The sequence below is a fragment of the Suillus plorans genome (genome assembly GCF_016647745.1).
Source record: "Suillus plorans strain S12 chromosome Unknown HD556scaffold_41, whole genome shotgun sequence".
Taxonomy (NCBI): Eukaryota; Fungi; Basidiomycota; class Agaricomycetes; order Boletales; family Suillaceae; genus Suillus; species Suillus plorans.
In genome coordinates this window covers 114,147-138,441 of record NW_024537425.1, presented here as the reverse complement: position 1 = coordinate 138,441, position 24,295 = coordinate 114,147, and the positions used below count along the sequence as shown (strand labels likewise).

General features: G+C 48.0%; 8 protein-coding genes across 8 annotated transcripts; 5 read left to right on the top strand and 3 right to left on the bottom strand.

Annotated features, from left to right (window-relative positions):
- Nucleotides 1–2,059: 2,059 nt before the first annotated feature.
- Nucleotides 2,060–3,295, bottom strand: HD556DRAFT_1485336 (uncharacterized protein; the record flags this gene model as incomplete). The annotated part of the gene is made up of 3 exons (XM_041308703.1): nucleotides 2,600–3,295; nucleotides 2,331–2,540; nucleotides 2,060–2,276 (listed from the first exon to the last, which is right to left on the bottom strand). Exons 1-3 carry the CDS (start codon nucleotides 2,950–2,952, stop codon nucleotides 2,060–2,062), a joined length of 780 nt encoding a protein of 259 aa, XP_041158459.1. The 5' UTR covers nucleotides 2,953–3,295.
- Nucleotides 3,296–4,368: 1,073 nt separating this feature from the next.
- On the top strand, nucleotides 4,369–5,403 carry HD556DRAFT_1445047 (uncharacterized protein; the record flags this gene model as incomplete). The annotated part of the gene is made up of 3 exons (XM_041306874.1): nucleotides 4,369–5,091; nucleotides 5,153–5,268; nucleotides 5,319–5,403. The coding sequence occupies 3 exons, from the start codon at nucleotides 4,369–4,371 to the stop codon at nucleotides 5,401–5,403; spliced, it is 924 nt and encodes a 307-aa protein (XP_041158458.1).
- Nucleotides 5,404–5,603: 200 nt separating this feature from the next.
- HD556DRAFT_1384177 (DNA ligase/mRNA capping enzyme) lies at nucleotides 5,604–8,737 on the bottom strand. The gene is made up of 13 exons (XM_041303330.1): nucleotides 8,700–8,737; nucleotides 8,607–8,645; nucleotides 8,180–8,549; nucleotides 7,696–8,130; nucleotides 7,443–7,642; nucleotides 7,287–7,381; nucleotides 7,137–7,233; nucleotides 6,753–7,086; nucleotides 6,595–6,688; nucleotides 6,473–6,540; nucleotides 6,310–6,423; nucleotides 6,130–6,258; nucleotides 5,604–6,077 (listed from the first exon to the last, which is right to left on the bottom strand). Coding segments are annotated over exons 1-13 (2,304 nt in total). The 5' UTR covers nucleotides 8,702–8,737; the 3' UTR covers nucleotides 5,604–5,750.
- A 256-nt stretch (nucleotides 8,738–8,993) lies between these two features.
- HD556DRAFT_1432833 (uncharacterized protein) lies at nucleotides 8,994–13,593 on the bottom strand (the record flags this gene model as incomplete). Its single annotated transcript, XM_041305164.1, has 7 exons — nucleotides 8,994–9,370; nucleotides 9,419–9,769; nucleotides 9,820–9,957; nucleotides 10,012–11,287; nucleotides 11,340–11,561; nucleotides 11,617–13,001; nucleotides 13,056–13,593. The coding sequence occupies 7 exons, from the start codon at nucleotides 13,591–13,593 to the stop codon at nucleotides 8,994–8,996; spliced, it is 4,287 nt and encodes a 1,428-aa protein (XP_041158456.1).
- Nucleotides 13,594–16,766: 3,173 nt separating this feature from the next.
- Nucleotides 16,767–20,000, top strand: HD556DRAFT_1384114 (serine dehydratase alpha chain-domain-containing protein). Its single transcript, XM_041303329.1, has 17 exons — nucleotides 16,767–17,130; nucleotides 17,199–17,291; nucleotides 17,399–17,471; nucleotides 17,580–17,840; nucleotides 17,891–17,928; nucleotides 17,984–18,168; nucleotides 18,218–18,289; nucleotides 18,341–18,468; nucleotides 18,531–18,744; nucleotides 18,793–18,993; nucleotides 19,050–19,122; nucleotides 19,178–19,245; nucleotides 19,296–19,314; nucleotides 19,365–19,423; nucleotides 19,476–19,494; nucleotides 19,554–19,690; nucleotides 19,804–20,000. The coding sequence occupies exons 1-17, from the start codon at nucleotides 16,905–16,907 to the stop codon at nucleotides 19,840–19,842; spliced, it is 1,905 nt and encodes a 634-aa protein (XP_041158455.1). The 5' UTR covers nucleotides 16,767–16,904; the 3' UTR covers nucleotides 19,843–20,000.
- Nucleotides 20,001–20,905: 905 nt separating this feature from the next.
- On the top strand, nucleotides 20,906–21,522 carry HD556DRAFT_1294297 (uncharacterized protein). The gene is made up of 2 exons (XM_041299416.1): nucleotides 20,906–20,937; nucleotides 20,988–21,522. The coding sequence occupies exon 2, from the start codon at nucleotides 21,052–21,054 to the stop codon at nucleotides 21,322–21,324; it is 273 nt and encodes a 90-aa protein (XP_041158454.1). The 5' UTR covers nucleotides 20,906–20,937; nucleotides 20,988–21,051; the 3' UTR covers nucleotides 21,325–21,522.
- Nucleotides 21,523–21,695: 173 nt separating this feature from the next.
- On the top strand, nucleotides 21,696–23,123 carry HD556DRAFT_1240431 (cyclin-like protein; the record flags this gene model as incomplete). Its single annotated transcript, XM_041298110.1, has 5 exons — nucleotides 21,696–21,895; nucleotides 21,949–22,183; nucleotides 22,238–22,361; nucleotides 22,421–22,723; nucleotides 22,774–23,123. 5 exons carry the CDS (start codon nucleotides 21,696–21,698, stop codon nucleotides 23,121–23,123), a joined length of 1,212 nt encoding a protein of 403 aa, XP_041158453.1.
- Nucleotides 23,124–23,302: 179 nt separating this feature from the next.
- On the top strand, nucleotides 23,303–24,279 carry HD556DRAFT_1445042 (uncharacterized protein; the record flags this gene model as incomplete). The annotated part of the gene is made up of 5 exons (XM_041306873.1): nucleotides 23,303–23,392; nucleotides 23,452–23,606; nucleotides 23,675–23,756; nucleotides 23,828–23,852; nucleotides 23,915–24,279. 5 exons carry the CDS (start codon nucleotides 23,303–23,305, stop codon nucleotides 24,277–24,279), a joined length of 717 nt encoding a protein of 238 aa, XP_041158452.1.
- Nucleotides 24,280–24,295: the final 16 nt, after the last annotated feature.

The window sequence follows — 24,295 nt, the reverse complement described above, 5'->3', positions numbered from 1 at the left end:
GAGGACAGCGCAGTCGAAATTATGCAGGTACCCAAACAGCCCGGACAACACGATAGAAAAATACCTGAGACTAGTTTCCCTCTTACTAAAGCCAGACATCAAGCTGGACCTATCACTTCGTTGACAGACCCGACGTGTTGCTGAATGGCAAGTTTGCACACGGTCTTCATCCTGAATCGCCTCCTTTGCAGCCAAAAGAGCACGAAACGTCCAAAACCAAGCAAATTCCAGATGGTAGGTTTCTTACATTGCAATTTGCGCTATACTGTTTGTTGAGCCTTTTGTTATAGTTTTGCGCAATCGCATTATCACTTTTTTGAAAGATTTCTCAATGGAGAGTGAGACTGTGAGTTCTGATACCTAGTTCAAGATCTCTCACGATAATCTTCCTAACTAACACGTTTTGCAGTGCTTCTCTAACGTTTCAGATGAAGATTACGATTTTATCCTGAGGGCGATCGTCGAAGATGACAATCGACACTACAAGTAAGCAATAGGTATTAATTCAATAGTATCTACAGCTCTTTCCTTGCGGCAGATTATCATACACTCCATCATCACAGCAACTCGTTGTAAGCCCGCCTACCCCAATCCACGAGAGTGTTCTCGCGTCTCTGCGTACCTCCATTGATGCAGCACTTCTGTCAATCGGCATCGACGAGTCTTTTGGCAGCTTTATAACGCAGATGAACTCTACGCTTAGGGGAGTTGGGCAAAGCGGGTCCACGCAGGAACCCCTCGGCATCCCAGAGCTCTCCCAGCTCATCCCCCCTCCGACACGTCACATGACATCATGTGACTTCGTTGAATGAACACTCGCAGCGCTGAGCGTGCTGTACTTCACTGACCTCTTGCTAATACAAGTTACAACTAGGCCATACTACTGCTTTTCATCCTCATCCACGCACTTCCACCTGCCTTTCATATGGTTACCTATGTTTTGCATTATTTAACCCAACCCACGTGCGTTGTGTTCACTGTTCTGGGTGCTCTAGTAAGTTTTTCCCTAATTTTTAATGCTTTCCACCTTGTCTCTCAGGCTACTGCTCATCATTTTCTTGCCCGCTAACATCCAACATCATATGGTTCATACAGAATCATGTTACCCTCCTATGCTTAGAGCCATGTAGCACCCTTCCTACTACTAGTACTAGCTCTCAGGAGGTTAACTTCGCATTTTTTACTATATATGCATGTTAAATTAATACAATCAATCTCATTTTATGCACTGTTCATTCATGAAGTGAACCAACTACAAAAAATGATATAATACTCGAGCTCGCCGAGCGTTGACTCCACGCTGAAAAGTTGATAGTAAGTCACATGAGGTCATGTGACGTGTCGGAGGGGGGATGAGCAAGGTTCTATGTCAAACGGTGCCATATGCATGCGCGCGATATAAGTCCCGAAGTCACGTGGGAAACCACTTTCGTCTGGCCGCAGCTGGATACTCTTACCAGGGCATAGCGCCTGATGAGAGGCATCCTCATCGAGTATCCACTAACCCAATCCGTAGTACCTCCCTAGATCGGGTCGTGCCGCAGACGGACACTGTTCCCACCTGCCCTAATCTCTGGGGTCTGTGCGCCAACTCCCTTTCTACATAAAAGGCTTAGAGGTAGCGTAGCTAAACAGAAACAGAGGTAAGGCGGTTGGGGCAGCGGTAAGCCCCCTGACGAGACCCTTCGCGAGGTCGAAACCGCTACTGACCCATAACCGTCTTACTTACCCTTCCCTCCCATCTCCTAACTGCACCTTATCTTAGGAGACGGTGGTCAGCAGGGTTGGTGCATAGGGGCGGACAGCCTGGGCACCTAGGCATAGACATTATTCTATGCTACCTCGCGGAGGCCTCGTGCCTCGGCCCCCACTGCGGGCCTAGAATTCAAGAGCTGTACTCAGTACTCAATTTGAACGCAAGACAAAGTAAGAGCGACCTAGATGAAAAAGAGAAGTAATCACAGTGAGATTCAGAGCCTTGAGGCACGCTAGTTACTTCTTGAAAACGAATAATAATATTAGTGAGATAATTAAAAATGTCGTCAAGCAGAACGAAAACTTACGGAGGCTGGACCAGGCCTGGATGTCTTTCTCCGCTTGGCAGATTCTCCGGTATTGGTCCCGCCTTGCGCTTCAGAATCAAGGCCTCGTGCCATGTGGCGTAACGCGTGTAGCCAGTTTGCCTTGCAGCATTCTTTAGGTGGAAAAGTATGGTTTTCCAATTGATGGGTAATTCAGGAGGCGTCCACGCATGGGTGGCCTCGAAAGGGTCAACACTGTCACATGTAAGTGCTCAGTGTTGTATGTCATGATAAGTTTGAAAATAATACCTGTCGTTGGATTCTTGAGCGACGTTGGACTCGTCCTCTTCCATGGCACAGGCGTCCTCACGCTCGTCGTCCTCATCGTTCTCGTCCTCTTCTTCGTCCTCTTCCTTCAACACTGTGTCTAGATGTTGCAGCGTGCGGTCTCTGACCTTCAGTAGTGCGCGAGCGATTATATTTTGCACCGCTCCAAGGCCAACTTCGTCCATTTCAGGACTTAATTGCTATTATCAACTTGAGTTAATATTACACTTGAAACTGGAGGCGAAACTCACCGCGCTTGCAAAATGGGTAGGATTATCATCCACCCCGTCACTTCGCCAAAGACAGGGTTGTCGCGCTTATGAAGCCATTTGCGATAATCGGCTACCTGGTTCCCAGTCTTCTGTTCGATCTCTTTAGAAATTGTCGAGGACGCTGATGGCGGGTGATAGCGTTTGTTTTCTGAGATAGATAGTAGCGTGATAACTTGGATATCTTGATTTAGATTGGCGCCACGTTGCAGCTGCGTGAGAACGTCGAAATCAGCCTGTGAAGAAGTAATCTCTGTATTCCAGAGCTGTAAACATCCACCATCGACGTCATGGAACTCCAAGAGCAACTCTGGGATGCAGCTCACCTTGCTCATCCCCCCTCCGACACGTCACATGACCTCATGTGACTTACTATCAACTTTTCAGCGTGGAGTCAACGCTCGGCGAGCTCGAGTATTATATCATTTTTTGTAGTTGGTTCACTTCATGAATGAACAGTGCATAAAATGAGATTGATTGTATTAATTTAACATGCATATATAGTAAAAAATGCGAAGTTAACCTCCTGAGAGCTAGTACTAGTAGTAGGAAGGGTGCTACATGGCTCTAAGCATAGGAGGGTAACATGATTCTGTATGAACCATATGATGTTGGATGTTAGCGGGCAAGAAAATGATGAGCAGTAGCCTGAGAGACAAGGTGGAAAGCATTAAAAATTAGGGAAAAACTTACTAGAGCACCCAGAACAGTGAACACAACGCACGTGGGTTGGGTTAAATAATGCAAAACATAGGTAACCATATGAAAGGCAGGTGGAAGTGCGTGGATGAGGATGAAAAGCAGTAGTATGGCCTAGTTGTAACTTGTATTAGCAAGAGGTCAGTGAAGTACAGCACGCTCAGCGCTGCGAGTGTTCATTCAACGAAGTCACATGATGTCATGTGACGTGTCGGAGGGGGGATGAGCTGGGAGAGCTCTGGGATGCCGAGGGGTTCCTGCGTGGACCCGCTTTGCCCAACTCCCCTAAGCGTAGAGTTCATCTGCGTTATAAAGCTGCCAAAAGACTCGTCGATGCCGATTGACAGAAGTGCTGCATCAATGGAGGTACGCAGAGACGCGAGAACACTCTCGTGGATTGGGGTAGGCGGGCTTACAACGAGTTGCTGTGATGATGGAGTGTATGATAACTCAGCGCTGCGAGTGTTCATTCAACGAAGTCACATGATGTCATGTGACGTGTCGGAGGGGGGATGAGCTGGGAGAGCTACTGAGTACTGAGTCGATGTATTGTCTTGTTAGTGAGTTTTGGTCCGACATTACGTGTACTAGTATTGCATCCACTTTATTGCGTACAAGAGTTCCCTCCGGACGGTCTCCATTCATAATAATTAGTATACTACGTTTGCCGTTGTTTCTTCCTCCTCTCGAAAAAGCGCCTGAATGTCTCTACGACAACTTGACAGCGCAGTGTACAGTTGTCCGTGTGCGAACGAATCGGTGCGCAAGTCGGGCCTTCTGTAACGTTAGCCCTTGGCTTCGGTTGATCGTCGTAGCATAAGCCGCACGCAATGGAAACTGCTTTCGATTGACCGTCCAGCTCGAACCCGGCGGATTGAAGGTGAAATCGCAGTGTCGTAACGTCATTCGTAGCGATTGGAATATTCAGCTCCGAATTTTGTTCTCGCGATCTGATTCTTCTGATCATAAAGTTTTGGAAAAACCAGGATGGTTCATGGTGCCACTCTAAATCTCAGACCCTCGATCCGTACATATCAGTTTTCTGTCTCAGTATGGCGACTGACTCGTTTCCCCAACGCTTACCTACGCTGGATCGGCTTGGGGTCACTGATCCTTCCAATGTCTCCTCATCCGAGGTAGCCACCGAGTGGCTCAACGCTTTCTCAGCTGCAATAACTCAAAGTGATACCGCAGCTGTTGGCGACCCCTTTCTCGAGGATGGCTTCTGGAAGGACGTGATCGCACTGACGTGGGATTTCAGGACATTCGAAGGAAGGAAGGACATCAAGAAACTCTTGGATGCTCGTCTCGTTGCTACGGGTCTTAAGGAACTGCGTCTCCTACAGGAGCCCTTGAATGAACCTGTTCTGCAAAAAGTTTATCATGATTTAATTTGGTTGCGGTTTTGCTTTGGTTTTACCACCAAGTATGGCAAGGGTACTGCAGTCGTTTATCTCGTTCCCCTTCCAGATTCAAAGTGGAAGGCGTACACTCTGTTGACCTGTCTGAATTCGTTGACCAATTTCCCTCAAAAGGTGTGCAATCACATTCCTTCGAGCTTTCTGACTCTGCGGAAGCTCGGTCCCCTCAGAAACAGGGAGGCTGATAATGGCAGTTGGGAAGAGAAGCGGCGCCAAGAGACTGAGTTCTCAAACAATGACCCAACGGTGATCGTCATCGGTGCGGGGCACAGTGGCCTGGAGACCGCGGCACGCTTAAAGTACATTGGTGTATCCACGCTTGTCATCGATAAGAAGCCTCGGGTTGGGGATAGCGTTCGTCCCATAACAATTTTGGTATTCAAATATAGCTGAAGGCTTGAGGGCGGGTTCATAGTGGAGAGACCGTTACAAGGCTCTTTGTCTGCATGATACCATTTGTTCGTGCCTTTTCTTCTACGGAAAGGGAGTGACCAACAAACTTACAGGGTACAACCAAACGCCTTACCTGAAGTAAGCGGTTTGTCAGAACTCCTTTGGTTCTTTTGTAATCCGGTTTGCAGCTTTCCACCAACATGGCCAGTCTACACCCCAGCTGCAAAAGTACGTGTAGAAATCAAAGCAATAGAAGAAGGTATTTTGAATTAGGCGGATATTGTTATTTGATGACGTTTCGAAGATCTGCTTATGATCAGGGCTGGAAGACCTGTACAATGTGCGAGTACTTATTGTGTGAATTAAAAATTGTATGTACAATGAATTCAAGGGAATTTTCACTAGAGCCCCTCATACAATGGTGACGGTAGTGCTTGACGGGCTGAACACAATTGATACCGAGCCGACAGCTATTCGTGTTTAAATATGTCAGATATCCAGTTGTGTCCAAGTACAACACTTGTTTTGACGTAGCATAAGTCTAGCAGCATATATGATAAACGTTAAACCTCAGTCGATTGATCGCCGTAGATAATGCATCTGTGCAATACATAAACCGGCTATAGGGACATCTCCAGATCATCCTCAAGTTTTCTTCTCTTCCTACTCCTTTCACGATCAATGGTCTCCAGCTTCTCTTCCCAACACGCAATGGACCGTTGTCTTTTGAGCTCTCGTCTTTGTTCCTCGACAGTTTTGTCTCCCACCTTCCCCCACAACTTTCTGCCCCACTCATCCAGGTCCTTATACTTCTCGGCATTATGAGCCTCTAGCCCAACCGTCTCGAGAGCTATAGTCCGCAGGCCTCGGAGGGTGAGGCACTCCATGTAGGACCTCTCAGACGGACGGAAGGGTTTCGTGATGCGTGGAAAACGGAGCTCGTAGTACTAGATTATCTGTAAATGTGAACTGCAACTACAAGGTGTGGACAAAACGTACCTTACTCTGTGGCGCCTTGGTGAACCCCGCGCCACATAACTCTACCAGAATCGGGTTTCGAACGAACACAGATGGCCTTGGCAGCGTTTGGGACATAGTGTACGTGTAGCACAATTCACCAATAGACGGCTGGGTGTTCAGTATTCATTATAATCCTAAGCCCTAGCACAAACAGATCACCTTGGGCCCATCAACCGCATCTGCGCGTATCCAGAAATTGAATTCCTCAAGCTGCTCACGAGATAAACCATATGAGGCAGTGAAGTATGCAACAAAGTGAGGTTTGCAACCAGGCTAAGAGAGGCATATTAAACCGCATGACAATGATGATTTCTGCACTTACATCGATGTTAATTTGTGACGAGTTGCTTAGGACGGCAATGTAGAATGTAGTTAGAGTTGATGGCGACACTAAACAACCGTGGTTCATCTTCACAACTTCAAGGTCCCGTAGAGAAGACACACCTCTCAGCTCTCTAGCTCTGTCTTTCTCCCAAGCAGCAGCAATTACGACAAGGTCTATAGTATCACCATATCCAGGGACATAATCCTTTTTCAGCTATACGCATGTGTTTCAGAAAACCTTGAGATGTCATACATAGGTCGATGAATTGTTGGCCTACCTTGACCCAAGGGAGTTTCCAATCTCCATAGGTGCTATCTGAAGCTTTGAGTACCAGCCCTTCCTCATGTTCTGTGATACATTTGGCCCATGTTTCCCTCAGTCTCTTTTGTCCTTCAGCCTCTTGTACTTGCCCGTCTATGATAACTGTCCGCTCGGCCAACATAGAACGCCCTGGAACTGGGGTGATGATACTTTCAAGTAGTGACCGGCGCATATAATATGGAGCATTCAACATGGAAGCTGCGCCCACCTGCAAGACATCAAAGAAAACGAGTGCGAGATGCAAGGTGGATGCCGTTGTTGAATTCGAATGAAGTGAAGGGCAAGAGTCTCTGTGGCTGTGGGGTGAATTGAGAGTCACGAGCACAAAAGAAATACATGCTGTGTGTGCGAATTATGCTGGGTCTCACTCCTTCGATATCCGCCTGCCCGGGCACCCTCGGCAGTGCGCGATATTAAGCCACGTATGTGCCAAAACTCTGGAATAAATCCAGGTTATGTAGATGCCACAGTATGTGGAAAGTAGAATTACCTTCTATTCTATGCCGTTCGTCAGAATACGCAACCATCTCCGCATCAAGTATGATGTCTCCCATGCTATAGCCGGCAAGAGCCTGTATGATGATACTTTCCAAGACGTGCTCAGAGCATGAAGTGGGAGTATTGCGAGATGAAAAAAAAAACATACGGGTGTACTGCAATGCGGTCCAGCGTAGAGTCCCTCTTGCTCTTACTGAAAATCGTGATTTGTGGATCACTTTGGCCGCCAAATCTTACATGAATTTGTGCACGCTCGCCATCATACTTGGTTTCCGCCCAGATAGCGTCACTTGGCTCGAGAACATTGAGTGCATGCATCGGGCTCCGGCCCTTGGCAGATTTCGGTATCTTCAGATGATTTGAATTAGTTGGCGAGTCACCACATACTTCAAAGAGCGCACCTCAACCGGGATACCCCAGCGCGGCCTTGGGTGGGAAATCGCACCTCCAGCTTCAAAGCATAGGGCAGCTTCAGTTATGTTAGCACGCTTTTTGTACATCTTCAACATGGAGCCACTTGGGTCCCAAGTCTTCATGAACTGCTCCTTTGTCAACACCGACTTGCTATTAGTGTTGTAGTTAAGAAGAGCGCGACTGGTGGATGTAACAGGGGGAGCGTATAGGATGGGTCTTAGATCTTTCAGAATGATCTGCGTGAGATATGCAGCATCGAGGGCAGGAAGAGATTCAAATAAAGACCGCAAAATAGCAGATTTAGACCGAGGTGGCGAGAGTGAATGGACCGTATGGAGAGTCTTGTCAGAAAACGCGGAGGTAGATGCCAGCTCGTCCAACAATACGTTGATATCCTGGAGACTCTTTGGCCCAATGAATGGCTACGTTTTGGTTAACTGAAGCTTTCAAACCAAATATTCAGTGAGATACCTCGGCATTTGATGATCGTAAAGCAAAAATTTCCTGGCCGAGGCATCCTGAGTTCTGCTGCTTACTCCACTGTTTCAAACGGGCAGTAGAGATAGGCGGAAAGGTAGAAGTATCTAGGCAGTCTGGCAGGAGCTGTGAAAGCATTGCTTCTTGTAGGTCATACTTCCTGTGTGAGTCCTCTTCAGGAAATAGAAGACGGAGAACGTGTGTAGTAGTATCCCGAGGTAAGGGTGAATAGTTATTCTGAAGGTTTTCGACCCATTTTGCAAGAATTTCGGAGGGAGAACGGCAAGAAGGCGTCTTTTTGTTGACCCGTGACGATGTAATATGTACTGGAACATTGGCAATTTGGTGCAGCAAAGAAACAAAGCTGAAGTCAGGGGTTTTAAGTTTGACCGACTCAAATGATAACAACTTTTGAACGCACAAGGAAAACGGAATTTGCTTTGCTTGCTCGTTAGCCATCCTGCTCAAACATGTTTAGTCGAACCAAGGTCATGTTCAGAAAATCATGGTGTACATCACCCGGGAGATTCGACGACTGAGAAAGTAGAGTGAGAATCAAACACGTCGCGTAAACGTGAACGCGTGCTAACACGCTACAAATAATCGCAAATAGCCAAGAATATATGATACATTGGACATTTCAGATCGCTAGCTATTTCGAAGCAGGGTATCTACGAAAAAATCAACGAGCTGGCGGACCAAACATATGAGACGGGTATAGATGAAAACAAATGACCACGATCGAGACAGGTAAATAGAGTACAAGCCTTGATCTCGAACGCAGGGTAAAGTAACAAGGGTAAGGTCGTCAACTGTGTCTGGCCGTGTGCATTGGTGAATGTATAGGGGACGATGGTGCATCAACTGGTAATCGGGCCGACGCGGGAAGGCCTATCATACGACTGTGTCTGTTGCCTTTCTTGCCAACCGCAATGTTTAGGCCACGACTGGCGGCAAGATTAGATGCTCGTGACCGCTGCTCCAACGAAGATCCTTCAGATCGGAGGAGCGAGACATGATCGACACTTTGTTGTGAGTCTTGTGGGTGGTGGTGACTTGAAGATAGGTGAGCACTTGATTGAGTTAAGTTCGACTCAATGGTTGCATCCTCGGTGGTATCATTTCCACTTTCATAATGAAGGGAAATGCTGTCACCGTCTTCAGAGGGTGTTTCGTCGGAAGGAGCTAAACATAATTGTAAGGAGTGGGAGATGAACTTGGACAAATACATACCATTCAAGGTCCTTCCAGACAAGCCCAACAACTGATCAGCAGCAGCATCCGTATACTGTCGACTATTCCTGCGACTCAGCTCCTCAACGTTGTCCTCATCACCCTGTTCAGAGTCAACATTGAACACGCGGTTGAACTCGCCTAGCATCAGACTAAACACGCCCGCAGGGATCCCAAGAGTAGGGCTGAAGACAATGCCGACGTTGCGCATCGTCATTTTGTTCGCCGACGAGTTTTGAACTATGAGTATGAGATGGGCTGTGAGAGCACGCAATAGGCTATAGTTGGCGATCGGCAAGGAGGCGATGAGGTCAGATAGCTCTCGAATGCGTTCCTGAGCGTCGACGAAGTCTGCTACAGATGTCAGCATAGGCAGGCCAACAAATTATAAGGACACTCACCGATCACTGCTAGGAATTTCAGATGCAACTCGCGTGTCAGTATACTGGCGGGCAACTCCCGCAAAAAACTCTTCAAGAGCCCAGCGATGGCGTGAGGATCCCAATATTCATCTGATGCAACAAGATCTACGTCCCCCTCTGCGAATAAGAAGTCAGACATTCATTCAGAACTCAGAGTGTCATATAACTGACCAGCATTGAAGCGATCTTTGAGCCCTTTGATAACAGCTGAGCTCCCGCTGAGACGGTATATGCCCTCTTCTTGCTCTGCCTTCTTTGCCTCCAGATACTGGATACACCTGAAAACTACTGCAGGCAGACGAGCAATCTCTGCGACCTCAATGGACTCTTCGAGTGGCACACCAAAGACAGCTCTGGGGATATGAACTATCGCCTTGTCCACAGGCCGTCCAAAGTTCCAGAAGGACCGTGACTTCGCCTTCTCTCGTCTGTCATTCGAAGATGCGGAACTCTCGGAAAGAGGGTCCTTGCCGCCAAACTTGTATCCTGCTGGTATGGGTGCTCCGTTCATTGGAGCAGATATCTTTGCGCGATCACCTTTTAGAGGTGTAGCGCTAGGTTCGGGTGATGGTGCACGATCACCAAAGTTTGCTGCGGTAGGACTAACTATAGCAGATAATCCTGGGTGGACTGACTTCCTATCACGTCGCTGCTCCCTTGACTTGTTCTCCGGTGAAAATGGTTCCAGCTTAGGGTGGGAACCACGCTGTAGATCCGAATAGTGCCCAAGCTCAGAGTTCGCTCTCAAATACAACAGATTTCCACTACTTCCCTCTAGCGGCGAGGAAGTGGGCAACGAGTTTGAAAGCTGCTCTGTGCTCCCAGAAGACAGCCCTCGCTCCAAAATCCGCCGAGCAGTCTCCTCTGCAGTGTAATGGTCTCGCTCGTGGTGAGCTGAAGGATCAAGTTCTTTGGTGGGACTGGCCGAGTGTGGGCGCGAATCCTGGTTGACCACAGGAACTGGTGCAGAGTGGAAGAGCTTCGCGTTGGTACCGTCTTGAACAAGCTGGCTGATGGGGACTGCGGCACCGCGCAAGATATCATCCTTAGACATTGTCCGCATGGCACGCTTTCCGTTAGGCGTAGACACTGAACCATCTTGAGTGGAACTCGTGCTCGATCTTGGCTGCGCGGATCCAAGTCCTTGCCCAGGAGGAACATTGACATTGATGGATATCGGACTCGGGGAAGCGGAAATGGATGTGGCAGGATCTTCGTTGAACGTTCCAGATACATATCGCACAAGAATGTCAACCCAGCTGTCACGCTCCACGTCGCTTTCTGCACAGAGGACATGGCGCGAGTGAGATCCATTTGGAGCTTTCTTTGCCTCGATGATGAGGAAAGCATGACGGTAATTTCTTTCGTCATCATTGTCAGCTGTGCGTTGTTGTCGCCCGATCTGCGCAGAGGTAATCACGATCGAGCCAAGATGGGCGCCTCCACGCTAAGGGAGACAATAAGACGACTGCGGATGATGACAAACGGAGGTTGCTTACGCTTTCATAATACTCTAATACCGGTCCCTGGAGGACAAAGTATCGTGACTTCCACCCACCAAAGTTCTTCCCCCGCTTCGTCAGGTATCCTTCCTTGTGTCCAGCCTGCATGACGGGCTTATGGGTCTCTCGAACAATGTCGGAAGTGAAGAAGGCAATAATTTCATCCTTATTTTTCACAGGTAGATCGACCAATGATTGGAGGTACACCTCGAGTGCGACCTGGGCATCGATCGTGTATAGATATGACTATCACTTATGAGCATATTATACTCACCTTGCGTTGATCGGACTTCGCAGGTGCGTGGTCCCTCCAAATCTTTCCCTCTGGTAATATCGCCATCTTCTTCCCGATACCCTTCCCAACGCTAGCTCGCATGCGATTATCGAGGGTCAGTACATCCGAGTACAGCTTCTCCACTTTCCATGGCTCTTTACCATGTCCCGGGTGTACATCGACGACGAATGATAAAACCTCCTTCCCACGGTCATTTGGTTTTACAGACGAGTGCGAGACAGCGACCCGCGTCGTCACGAGGTCGTCTGGTAACAGAGGAAGCGCACGGAACGTTGCGCTGGTACCGGATGAAGTCGGATTTATCGGCGACAAGTAGGAAGTAGGTAGAGGAGATTCAGGGATAAGAACAGAAGCATTGTCGGATTGTAGCAGCTCCCGCTGCGGCCAGTGCGCTCGTGAAGGCGTGCTCGCCGCTGCAGATGGCTGTGGGTTTGACTGTGTCGGCGTGAGCATTAATGCAGGATCCAAGGGTTGCACATGAGATGAAGGAATGTGAATAGCGCCGTGCGAGGGAGGCATTGGAAAATCTTCTACTGCTGCATGAGGCTTGTTCTTCGAATTTGAGTGCTTTGCTATCGTCTCATCTTCACGTTCATCATCATCCATATCTAGGAACTCTCCCACCTCATCCCTTTGCTCCTTTGTCAGCATGATCGTGGGAGATTCCATCCGGGGCGCAAGAGACTCCTGTCCAGCATGACACTGCATATCATCGCTAAACCCAGCCATATGCTGGCACATAGATGGACTTGGCAATGGACTCTCACCCATGTTGGTAATATAAAGCTTCGCCTCATCTGGGAGTGAAACAGAAGATATTCGGGACGCCTGTGATGGGTGCTGTGAGTTATCAACCGTTGGGCTGAGCATGCCTGTCTGAGATGCAGTGCTTGAGATATTGGTGGGAGATATGGCTGAGCCGTTGGGAGACACAGCTGAACCATGAATGGTGATGAGAGTATTGATGGATGATGTAGGGGGCTGGAGTGTAGCGGTAAGAGGATGGGCTGGTCGAAGGGAGGCAGGTGGTGGCAGGTGAACAGACTGGAGAGATGGTGGTGGTGCAGGGGGTTGCTGCGAGGGAGGTCGTGAGTCGGTTGTACGCGGTACTGGAGGCCTATCTAGGTCAATACTTGATTGTGAAGTTGAGCCTGGCGAGGTGGCCCCACTAGAGGAAGTAGCAGCAGATGCGGCAGCAAGTGATAGTGAGATACCTCGAGGAGGTACAACCAAAGGAGAGTTGAATGGACGCGTAGACATTGTGGTTTGAGGCGTTTGAGGTATTTGGAGATCAGAATCACGAGTATTAGTTTCTGGGAGGCAAGGTGGAGTAACGGGGCGGTCGTCGTTACGAGACGGTGATGCTGGGAAGGCAGTATTCAGAAATGTGACCAGCACGAAATGAAATAATAACTCACATGTGGCATCCAATTGGTTGCGAACCATCCTTGATCGCAAGTCAGTGGACCCATTGACAGACATACTCGACATCGTAGCATTGGATCCTGACGACCTCAAACTCCTGGCTTTGTCCTTCTCGCGATCCTTTTCCTTCTTTGCCAGCTCAGTGCCCATTCCTGCTGCTTGTAAGCGAGTCTTGTAGGTATCTCGTTCGCTACGGACACGTTCAATTTCCTTGAGCACCTGGTTGTATGCGGCACGTTGCTTCTCAATAAGTTTCCAAAGCTGTGTATTTTGAGTTGAGAGAACGTTGCGTTCTGATAGAACTTGATCCAATGCAGCGAGTATTGGATTTGGTGCGCTGGCATGCGTGGCAAGGAGTGTTTCGAGAGTAATAGGGTATGTGGTGGTGTTGGCAGTTTGACCCAATGTAGAGGCCGTGACTGAAGCAGCGGAAGAGGATGCCTGAGGTTTCATTGTCATTGGAGATGATGCTGACTGTGAAGTCGAGCTTCGTTCGCGGGAGGGCGTGGCAGTAGCAACTGGAGTAGACATCGTAGCAAGTTGTAGCAGGTCAAGCTTTCGTGATATTGCACAACAACAAAAACTTTGAACAAAACTAGGGAGCCAAGCGAAGCCTGAGATGATATTATGGCAAGTGAGCCCCAGTCGCCGTACAAGCGCTGTGCACGATTCAACGATCCGTCCTAATAATTCAAAGTGTGAAATTGAGTTATGGCGGCCTATGATTATCACATTCATATACATACCAGTTCAAAGTCTGGTTGTAAAGACGACAATAAGATCTTCTTTTTTTTTCGCAAGTCCGTGTTCTGGACCGTCGCTCACGGTGTTAGATGTCAAGCTCGCGACTGTAGGAAATTTGAAGGAAGTCACGTCGAAGGCTCGAAGCTCAAATTTAGTGGCTGTCCAGCAACCACACAGTGACATGGACACACAATCAATATTAATGAATTATTGAGTCAGATCTGTCAGACTAATTAGTACCAATTCGTGTTGTTGACCAGCTCCAGCCCGAAATCCCCGGACTCCATTCACCAAAAACACAGAACTATCCAAGGATAATCATGATCTACAATGCTGTTTATGCGCAATCTCAACATTCCAGCAGGCACCGGCCAGGAATTTCAATGTTGTAGACGATTGCACGTTTCTACTAGTACTATGATCTGCACCGTGAAAACTTAGTGGTCATCATGATGATACATACCCCGGCGCGCGCGTGAACCCTTCCTTGATCGGTGCTGGCACCTTTATAACACTATCCGATTCGCCGGATCATCTATCCCTGCCGTCCAGGAGCTCCATAGCTTAACATCGTGCAGTGTAGAACATGCAAACATCCAGAGTCGACGGCGGCCATAGAGAGGCCTGCCAGTGGAGTTTCATTGTATTTATGCAAGTATGTATGTACTTCATTGATGGATCAACGTTGATTTTGTGGGCGAGTCCAGGCTAATAATATTCATCATCCTTATTGCATATTCTGTTGTCAGTAAACTGTAAAGCTCACATCAAAATTTCGAGGCACCAATTGGAGCAGAAATGGGCAAGTCAATGTTTCATTGACCACGTGCACCACATCGTGACTTATGGAATGAACCGGCGGAGATCTCCCGGGCAGTCGCATGTTCGCAACCATCAAAAGTGTAACAATCGCATGCAAGTATGTTTTCATACTTGCCATGGATTGCCCGTTGCTTACCGTGAGCATACTATGCCGTGGAACTGATGTTTGCTTCGTGCCTGATAAGTGACATTACGGATAGTGTTATAAAACCTCTGTCCGCAAAGTTCCTACATCTAGGGTGTGTTCCCCGATCAAACCATTTCGCTAAAAATGTAGATGTGAGCATCAGATGTCATTTTAAAATACACAGCCTAGGGTTGCCACATGATGCATGATTCCGCGGCTGTAAAACGGGCTATGCAGCTCAAATGCAGCTTGCGTCGTCTTTGCAAACCATCAGCATGGCAGGAAACGAAGTGTGGCGCACATTCTCGTTTGAGACGTGCGTTCAATTCATTAGTACGTGACCTTTGGAAAGCGCGCGCTATGATACTACTGAGTCGGGGTATGCGCTGGTCGCCTCAAAAGCGCCTCCTACCTCATACATGATACACCCTAGCTACCGGCTCATTAAAACTAGTAGAACCTGTCAAATACGCCGTGCGCCAGCGTGATAGTGAGTACCTTCACTCACCAAGTTGCCGCCAGGATTCGATCTTTTTCTAGGGGAGTAGTGCTGGATGCTTGATAGAAGACGTCGTTTCAGCCCGTCGCAGTGTGACGGCAAACCCCCCCCCCCCCACACACACACCGGGCGCCACCTAGTGTTGCGGAGGTAAAGAAGGCTGGTAGAAGAAGTTCAAAATCTCCCACTGAGTTGTAGGGCTCTCGGTTGTACGGACTGGGTGAGTTTCTGAAGATACGGAAGACGCCCTCTGGTATATGCGAGTGGCACAGTGGTAGAGAGGAGAAGGAAAGGAGGGAGTGTCTCTTAAATAGCACACGCACGTATATCTTATTTATTTATTGAGGGGGAAAGAGTGGTAAGGATGACAGTGACGGGCGGGTCCTCTGGGAGTCTGCGCTTGCCTTTCCGAGCTGGTTTGTTGATCGAGGGGTTGGGAAGGCTGGGTAGTGCATCTGTTCCTTTTGTCTGAGAATCCCAAAGCGTCTTAGCGGAATTGATGGTCCTGGAGGAACGGAAGATGGGCTAGAGTAGGGTATAGAGCCAGCAGCGGTGTGCGATGAGGGTTGCTGCGATCGAGCTGAGCCAAATGAGTTATTGACGCTTTGTCTACGGTGATAGTCTTGATATGAAGAGCTTACTCAATACCCAGCTGCGTGAAAGGAGATGCTAGATAACACTCGGGGAGATATAGGAGGCGCCCGGAACATAGGGTGAGCTGGCGGGGTCTATAACTATTCGGAGTTGAAACAGGTAGGGGGCCCTGCGCGCTGGTAACGGGGCCGGCATAAAAGCATATTAAGAATGTAGCATGAGGAAAGGGAGAGAGGAAATGGAGACGAACAGACAGGAAAAGATGGTTACGAGGAGCGTGGAGACTCGGAGAACACGGTTTATAAGTTATATCAGTATGGAGTGTGACACATTGCAATGAATCGAGCTTCATTAAGTTAGACATTGCTCCCCTCGTTGTTGATGACGGCGTACCTTTGTCACATGGTGGGTCAGTAAGTTATGGCAGATCATTGGACCACGGAGTCGCTCCTCCTTATCGAGAACCGCCTAGACTGCACTATTAGAATTGAAATCAAGCTGGTTCCTGTGTAAGAGACGGCCGAGTTCACGCAGATTAAACGTACCTTGGTGCCTTCCGGCGTTATTATATAACCCATCCTCTGAGAACGAAGGTCAGGCCCACCGTGACGGCGTACGAATACACACTTGCCAATGTATTTCTGCTCGAAAGGCACGTGCGATCGATAAGTACTCAGAGTCTGCAAATTCGTTTAACTTGAAGCAGCAGAAAATGTGTTGTTTTCTATGAGACCTGTAAAACCGTAGACAAGCCCAGCCTGAGACTGATACTCTGCCAGGTCTGAACAGCACTATTCTCCCCTAGGCGGCCAAATGGAAGGAAGACAGTCGAACGAACCTAATTTTAGAACAGCATTGATCCGTGAATACAGCACCTTCCTTTCTAGGATAAGCAGCGGATAATACCAAAAGATGAACCTTGAACCTTTCCAAGTTTGACTCAATTGACCTTTAGTTTTTCTTTCGCTGGCAGGTTCAGCTGAGCTGAATCATAACAGCACAGAACGACAGGCATACGTAGACCGTTTAGTCCTCAGCTCTTTTCCTCTATTCATCATGATCTCTTCAACAATCCGCATTGCATTTCGTGCGCGACCGCCGCACTTTCTTCGGCTTGTTCCAGTGGGCAGGAACAGAAAGATATCCCACTCGATAGCCTCACAGTATCCTACAAACACTTTAACATCGAGTCGGGCAAGAGATGACACTGCTCTCGTAGAAACGGAAAAAGTAAAACCAGGTCATGCTGTCATTTCCACATTCGATTTGTTCAGCATCGGTGGTGAGTCCTTGTATCATTGAGTTTTGAGTGCGTGAACATGAGGCTGAATGGATAATTGGCTTGTTCAGTGGGCCCAAGTAGCTCTCACACAGTTGGGCCCATGCGCGCTGGCAAGATTTTTATTGCTGACCTGCAGGAGTTGCAAGTGTTGGAGAAGGTACGTGCTTCCGCTCTCCACCTCAAATACGTTTGAATGAACTTGTTTTGGAAGGTCAAAACTGTGAAAATAGTCCTGTGAGTGCAAGAGCGTGATTCTTTCTGCATCAAGCTGATAGTAGAGGTCTGCATGATAGCTATGGATCGCTGGCTGCTACGGGTAAATATCTGGATTTCCGAGTTCTGTTCGCTAATCGACAGCTCTCTTCACATAGGAAAAGGGTGAATATATTATTCCACCCCTCCATGATGTCAATTTCTCGCTGTTTACCATTGGAATCCTATTTCTGCAGGCATCACACTCCGCAAGCGGTCCTCCTCGGGCTTGAAGGTTCAGACCCTGAAACCATCGACACGGGAACAATCTCTTCCCGTTACGAAGCTATACTTGCAAATAGAACTCTTCATCTTGGAGGTATTCGCCGCATTACCTTTGATATGGACCGTGATATGCTATGGCGGTGGGATCAAGTACTGAAGACACACCCGAATGGCATGCGTTTCTCGTGCTTTGGCGAAGAAGGCGAACTCTTGGCAACTAACGAATACTACAGGTATGTATAATAACCTTGAGATTTGATGAAGAAGTTGAATAAATCATTAGCGTTGGAGGAGGATTTGTAGTAAATGAGAAGACAAAGAGTATATCTCCCAATATCAATTTTGGATATGGGTCAGCGGCTAACTAATACAACAGTAGACGAGAATTTATTTTACAAAGGTGTCGACAAGAGCGCGGTGCATGGAGCAAGGTTGCATCAGACCCACAACGCCATCGAAGGTGATCAGACCCCAGCTCAACCGGCAGCGAACGATCCTGGGCATCCGCCGTATCCGTTTGAGTCTGGAAACAGTCTCCTAGCACTCACAAGAAAACACAACGTACGTTTCACTCCTTCATGGAGGTGTCTGATTGTCATTGGTCAAATAGCTCACTATCGCACAAATCGTGCATGATAATGAACGCTATTTTGGTCTATCCGAGGCTGATATCAACGACAAGGTATTCTTCTGCTTTTCCATATTAGCTTCAAATATGGTTAATTGCATGTAGCTCATGCGGATATGGGCGGTGATGGACGATTGCATCCGATCAGGGGTGAGCACTGCTGAGAAGACTCTCCCCGGTCGTCTGGGTCTCCGACGCCGTGCCCCGATGCTGTACAAACGCTTGATGCGAGGGTCAGTTATAGTTCGCCGATTACTTACCAATAAACATGATCCTTAACCAGTTGGTGAAACAGGTTCTATCCTGGGATTGCAACACCTGATTTGCAACTCATCGGCTCCGCATCTACCCCTCCTGTCGCGGCAATAGATGCACCAGAATCAGATATACAATCTTCGCCTTATGCAGACGGAAGTGACGGACGTGGTGGAGTACGTGCATCAGGAAAAAATACGCATGCCCCATGGGTTACAGGCTCGTTCGACCATGCAATTCTGCCAATGCCTCCGGTAATAATTCACTTTCACCAATCTGCAGGATCTTAACATTGCTTACAGCGTAAGACAATGATACCCGCTGTCGACTTCCTTTCTTGTTATGCAATTGCTGTAAACGAAGTCAATGCCAGTGGGGGGCGCATCGTCACCTCACCAACGAACGGTGCGGCGGGTGTCATCCCTGCTGTGCTGAAATATGTCATCGAATTCATCAGCGATGACCCCGAGAAATCGATCAAGACCTTCTTACTGACCGCAGCGGTATGCGATGCAGATCAAATTCAAGCGAAAATCAGATACTTAACCAAAGTTTACAGGCAGTGGGCATGCTATTCAAGAGGGGCAGCACAATTTCAGCTGCGGAAGGAGGGTGTCAGGCGGAAGTTGGTGGTGCGCTGATTCAAATTGTTACAGAAAATGATGGTGTTCATGCCACTATCATCAGTTGCGTGTTCTATGGCCAGTGCTGGTTTTGCTGCCTGCATGGGTGCGTCGCCCGAAACTGTCCTTCAGGTCCGTGTTTCTGTTTTGTTCCATGTCAGCTTCTATTGAGTATTTTTCAGGCTGCAGAAATTGGCATTGGTAAGATCATCTTATTTTCTAATTTTATGCCTTTTGTTTATGGTCCGCAGAACATAATCTGGGATTAACTTGTGACCCCATCGACGGGCTGGTCCAAGTGCCTTGTATCGTAAGTGATTGTGAGAGTATCATGAAGCTCACCTGCTCATCTACCCCTGCAGGAACGAAATAGCCTGGGCGGTACGTCCGCGTTTCTCCATTTGATGATGCTATTTATTGATGTGGGACTCGCAATGTAGCTGTGAAGGCTGTGACCGCGGCTCAGCTTTCCATGGCTAGCACTGGTGTATACCGTGTAACCTTGGACGAGGCAATTGAGGCGATGCGCCTCACCGCGGCTGATATGAGCGTCAAATATAAAGAAACTAGTCTATCCGTACGTTACTGATTCATTTTCAACATCTTTTTCTCGCTCAATGCCGAATTTAGGGACTTGCTGTAAGCTCGCTTGAGTCTCAGACGATTCACGACCATGACATCTTTTTGTAGACAACCGTGAAAATTCCGCTGACTGTGCCTGCATGCTAAGTAATCCGCTTAACCAACCACAATGACTGGATTTCATTCTTTGTTGAATATACCTGCTTTCTAGAATATAGATGGTCTGCTTCTGATTCTGATCAATAGATGACTCAGTAATTTTTATCTGTACCTTGAATAATTGACATTGGTTTTTTTGCATATAATCTATGGAAAGTGTCAGATCGGTTTAGGAATGTTATGTAAGTAAGGATTAGGTCTGAGATCTGAATGATCGCAACTCCCAGACGCTCGAATTAATTTCGTTCACATCGAGTTAACTTGGGTCTGCTCATGCTTTTGCCTGCATCAACTAGGCGCGACATCACTAGATCTGGACCACTGCAAATCCTGCACTCTCAGCCTCCTGATGCAACCCAAGCTGCAGCTTGGGTAGTAGGCTCCCATCATCTGGGATTGTCATCATCCTGTTACCACCACCTGCAGCAACTGGAATACGAGGCTGTGTCCCGTCACTCTCGTCAGTCCGAGTCGAAGACAAACGGACAGAGACAAACCTCATACACCATCTTCACGAGCTCTGGGTGCTCTGAGCCTGCGTTTTTCATTTTCCACGAAGGTTATCGTTGAATCCCAGTTTTTGAATTTCATCTCGTGCTAGTCACTTCGTCATCCTCGTAACGACTCAACGAGTCCGCAGCTCCATCGACGCAGTCCAGTTCCACCCTCTGGGCGTCCGAGTCTTTGAACCAGGTAGCATATGGCTCATGTGCATCTCTTAATGCTAAGTGAGAGTGATATTATCAATACGAGAGTCACGCAGTATTAAGCTTCAAGTGTTGTCTCACTGCGTCAAGCCTCGACCTCACCCTGTCAAGTCCGATCCACTCTCTATACTCCGAGTCTGCACCACCACGTCAAGCCCCAACCATGGCATGTCAGAAGCCTCGTTTAGGCTGGGTCAAGCACCACTCACACCACGACAGGTTCTCCCAAACATCTTCGCAGTCTCTGTACTAATATCAACATCCACACTCTGCGGCGTCCAGGCTTACTATCAGTGCCGCGTCAACCATAGCACATACCGCGTCAGACCTCGTCCATCCTCACTACCTCAACTGTCACACTGTCCGTATCACTTAGGTATATTTTAACGATAACATGCTGTTGAAGATGGCTGATCTCATGATAAGCTATCCCACCAACAGCTCCGTGGCTGACGTCGACCTCGAGTGTCTGACCGCACTAGAAGCAAGGATGTTCGAGGATTCCGAAGAAGCAGGACCTGCAGGCAACCAGCAGTGGGGTTTGGATGCTGGCCAACATCACAGGCGATGGAATGTGTATCTCGACATTCCTGATGAATGGGTTCCTGGAAGAGGTTATAGCGAGAGTGAACTTGAAGTAAGGAAGACATTACCTGCTCCGTTCGATAGATATCTAACTTATGTGATTGACAGCACGCCTTATTCAGTGATAACTCTGATGCTGCATCTTTGGAGTCTGCAGACGAGTTATCCGAAGCTGTAGTTCCTTCGCTGCCGGCTGAAAAATGTCCGCCCGTTAAACGTCGATGTGTTCCACAGGCTCGAAGGGTCCGGAGAGGGAGGAAAAGAAAATAGGCATTGGCTTATGTACCTAGTTGCACATGTCCCTACGGCAAATAACATAACAAAGGAATGGTCGTAAACTCATCCAACTTGATCTGGAAGTAGAATGTGGAACATATAGGAATGGCGCGTCAGTGGCCGCGTCAAGGCTCGTTAGTGCCGCGTCACATGCGCGTCACGACCGCGCTACGCCCTTTAGTGACGCCCACCTAGCGTGTGCCACATTGGCTCCCAAACGACGACGACACTTTGAGCATCCCTATCATAATCGTCTATATCTCGAGTAGTACTATGGATTCAGGACATTCCAGAGTTCCATCGCCATCACAACTGCCAGCTTCATTCTCAAAATATCATCATCCCTATTTCACGTCAGCTGAAGTACAACACCTATCCGAGAAACAACGCGGAAAGCTGTCTGCCACGCAAGAGGAGAAAGCAAGGCAACAAGCGTGTGGATTTATAGAAGCCGTGGGCTCGAAGATTGGCTTGTGCGTTTCTGCCTACAGAGAAATATATGCTGATGTTGACGGCAAAAGGACAGTCCTAGGAAGACTTTAGCTACTGCCCAGAATCTGTACCACCGCTTTCACCTGTTCTTCCCTCGAAAGGACTTCAACTATCACGATGTCACTCTGGCAGCATTGTACGTCTCCACCAAGATGCACGACACGCTCAAAAAGCCTCGGGAGATTCTCATGGTCTCATATGCTGTGCGATTCCCAGAGCTTGCAGCCAAGTCGAAGTCTGTTGGCGGAGAAGTCGATATGGATCCCCCGGTGAGTGATGATCTATGGATTTCAACTGCTCTTCTACTGACGTGGTGTATTTAGACGGCTGAGAACGACCGCCAGAGACTGCTGGCTGTGGAGCGACTGATTTTAGAGACAATATGTTTCAATTTTACCAGCAAAATGCCGTTTTCGTATGTGATCAAAATTGGGAGGAAGTTGAAAGGTGTGTCTATTCCATTCAATGCTTTCTACACTTTGACACTCAACCTTCTGCATATTTAGCATCGAAGAAGTTGATTAAATGTGCATGGCGGCTCACTATCGACAGGCGTGTCACATTCTTTATTGTAGTTCACCTTATATTCATATCTGAGCGAAATTACAGTCACAGGACATTGGTACCAATCATGTATCCACCGAACACTGTCGCATTAGGATGTCTCTATACTGCATCCTTGCTGACGACCCTCGAACCGCCGCCATCTCCCCTTGTAGAGGCACAATTGGACTCGCGGGTGGCAACCATTCTAAAAGAAAAAGGCGATTGGGAGCGGACGTACATGGCTGAAGCCGAGGACTTGGAAGGTTGGGAACTTCTCCACTTACGTTCCCCAACTGATTATCGCCTCCCACAGAAATCGCGCATGTACTTATCGACCTACTTATACAAGCCGCGCAAAATCCGTCGGCCAATACGTCTCCACGCACTCCGGCATCCCCTTCCCCACACCCGTCACCACGAAATCAGCATTTGTCACCCGTTGGCACCCCGCAACCTCCGCCAATTCCATACAAAGCGGATCAGCTCATTCGTCTTAAGATTATGATGCGGCAAAATGAACACCCGCTGCGGCCACAGCAACCTCTCGGGAGTGCTGATCCAAGCGAGTTATATAATGGAAATGATATCGCCATGCTAGGGAGAAACCAAGGGACTGTTAGATTTTTGTTTGGACCTCCAGGAATTGTTGGTCAAGGAGTGTAGGGTGGCGAGGATTTGAACCGTGAATTTCACTTTACAAAATTATCTTTGAGTTAGGTTGTAGCGGGTCCGGTAGCGGCCTCCGTGTGAGTTAATTTTGAATCACAGCTCCAAGTTGAATTGCATCCAACTTGGTGGAAATTTAAACCCTTTATACACCTGTGACAGAGTCTTCAGACAAGATGGACCAAGATGAGACCTTGCAAGTTCTAGCACCGTTTGCTGGCACACAGACCATGCTTATCCTTGTTGGACTGGTGGCATCAGGAAAGGTAATTGCATTTGATTTTGGGATGGTAGTCCGGAAAGATGGCCGACGCAATTCTTGCAGTCCACGTTTGCTCAGGCACTCGAACATCACTTTCCGCAATTTCGTAGATGTAATCAAGATGAGCTTGGGACGAGGCAGCGCGTCGAGAGTTTAGCTCACCGCGCGCTCCGCGAAGGCTTATCGCCTTGTATTGACAGGTGCAACTTTGATGCAATGTAAGCCTTTTTCTATCACGTTGTATGCAAATTGAAGAAGCTGATATTACGGCTGTCACTACCTACAGACAGCGATCACACTGGATCAATATCGCTCGCCAGTTTCCTGGTACTTCGATCAGCGTTATTGTTTTCGATACCCCCTATCAGGTTCGTTGAGGTTCACGAGAAGGAATCAAAGCTAATCGTAGCTTTATCATACACTGCATCTATATATCTAGGTTTGCTCTGCTCGCCTTCAGGAACGTACGTGAACTTGTTTGTGAATTATTTATCGCAGAGATTGATGATGACGTATTGCTTAACAGGAAGTTCACATCCAACCATTAAGGACCCCCAACAAGGTCAATCTATTCTGGCTAGGTTTGCATCAGACCTCCAGTTTCCTCAACCGAACGAAGGGCATGATCACATTCTTTACTTAAAGCCTTCGGACCACCCTCGTACCGAGTATACGGGGGAAGACATTGGTTTGATATTACAACGGCTCCAAGCATCTTCTACAAATTTCAAACGGGGAAACCTTTCAGCCCCCAATCAGATACAAGGTCGCGGGTACGGGGCTCATCGCGGTGGCAGGGGCCACCGCTTTCCGTCTAGTAGACTTCCCAAGTCCTATTCTGGAGCAAGACTAAATGACAAGACAAGTACTTCGCACATAGCCCAGCGTTAAATTTTCAAATGACCGG

What these genes read in the sequence shown, in the direction of transcription:
- HD556DRAFT_1384177 (XM_041303330.1), bottom strand. An exon ending in CAGAGCTAGAGAGCTGAGAG is followed by an intron (nt 6,541 to 6,594) that starts GTGTGTCTTCTC and finishes ACGGTTGTTTAG; the next exon opens with TGTCGCCATCAACTCTAACT. An exon ending in CGTCACAAATTAACATCGAT is followed by an intron (nt 6,424 to 6,472) that starts GTAAGTGCAGAA and finishes TGCCTCTCTTAG; the next exon opens with CCTGGTTGCAAACCTCACTT.
- HD556DRAFT_1384114 (XM_041303329.1), top strand. Translation starts at nt 16,905, where the DNA reads ATGATCTCTTCAACAATCCGCATTGCATTTCGTGCGCGACCGCCGCAC. An exon ending in CACTCACAAGAAAACACAAC is followed by an intron (nt 18,169 to 18,217) that starts GTACGTTTCACT and finishes TTGGTCAAATAG; the next exon opens with CTCACTATCGCACAAATCGT. An exon ending in TACAAACGCTTGATGCGAGG is followed by an intron (nt 18,469 to 18,530) that starts GTCAGTTATAGT and finishes TTGGTGAAACAG; the next exon opens with GTTCTATCCTGGGATTGCAA.
- HD556DRAFT_1294297 (XM_041299416.1), top strand. Translation starts at nt 21,052, where the DNA reads ATGTTCGAGGATTCCGAAGAAGCAGGACCTGCAGGCAACCAGCAGTGG.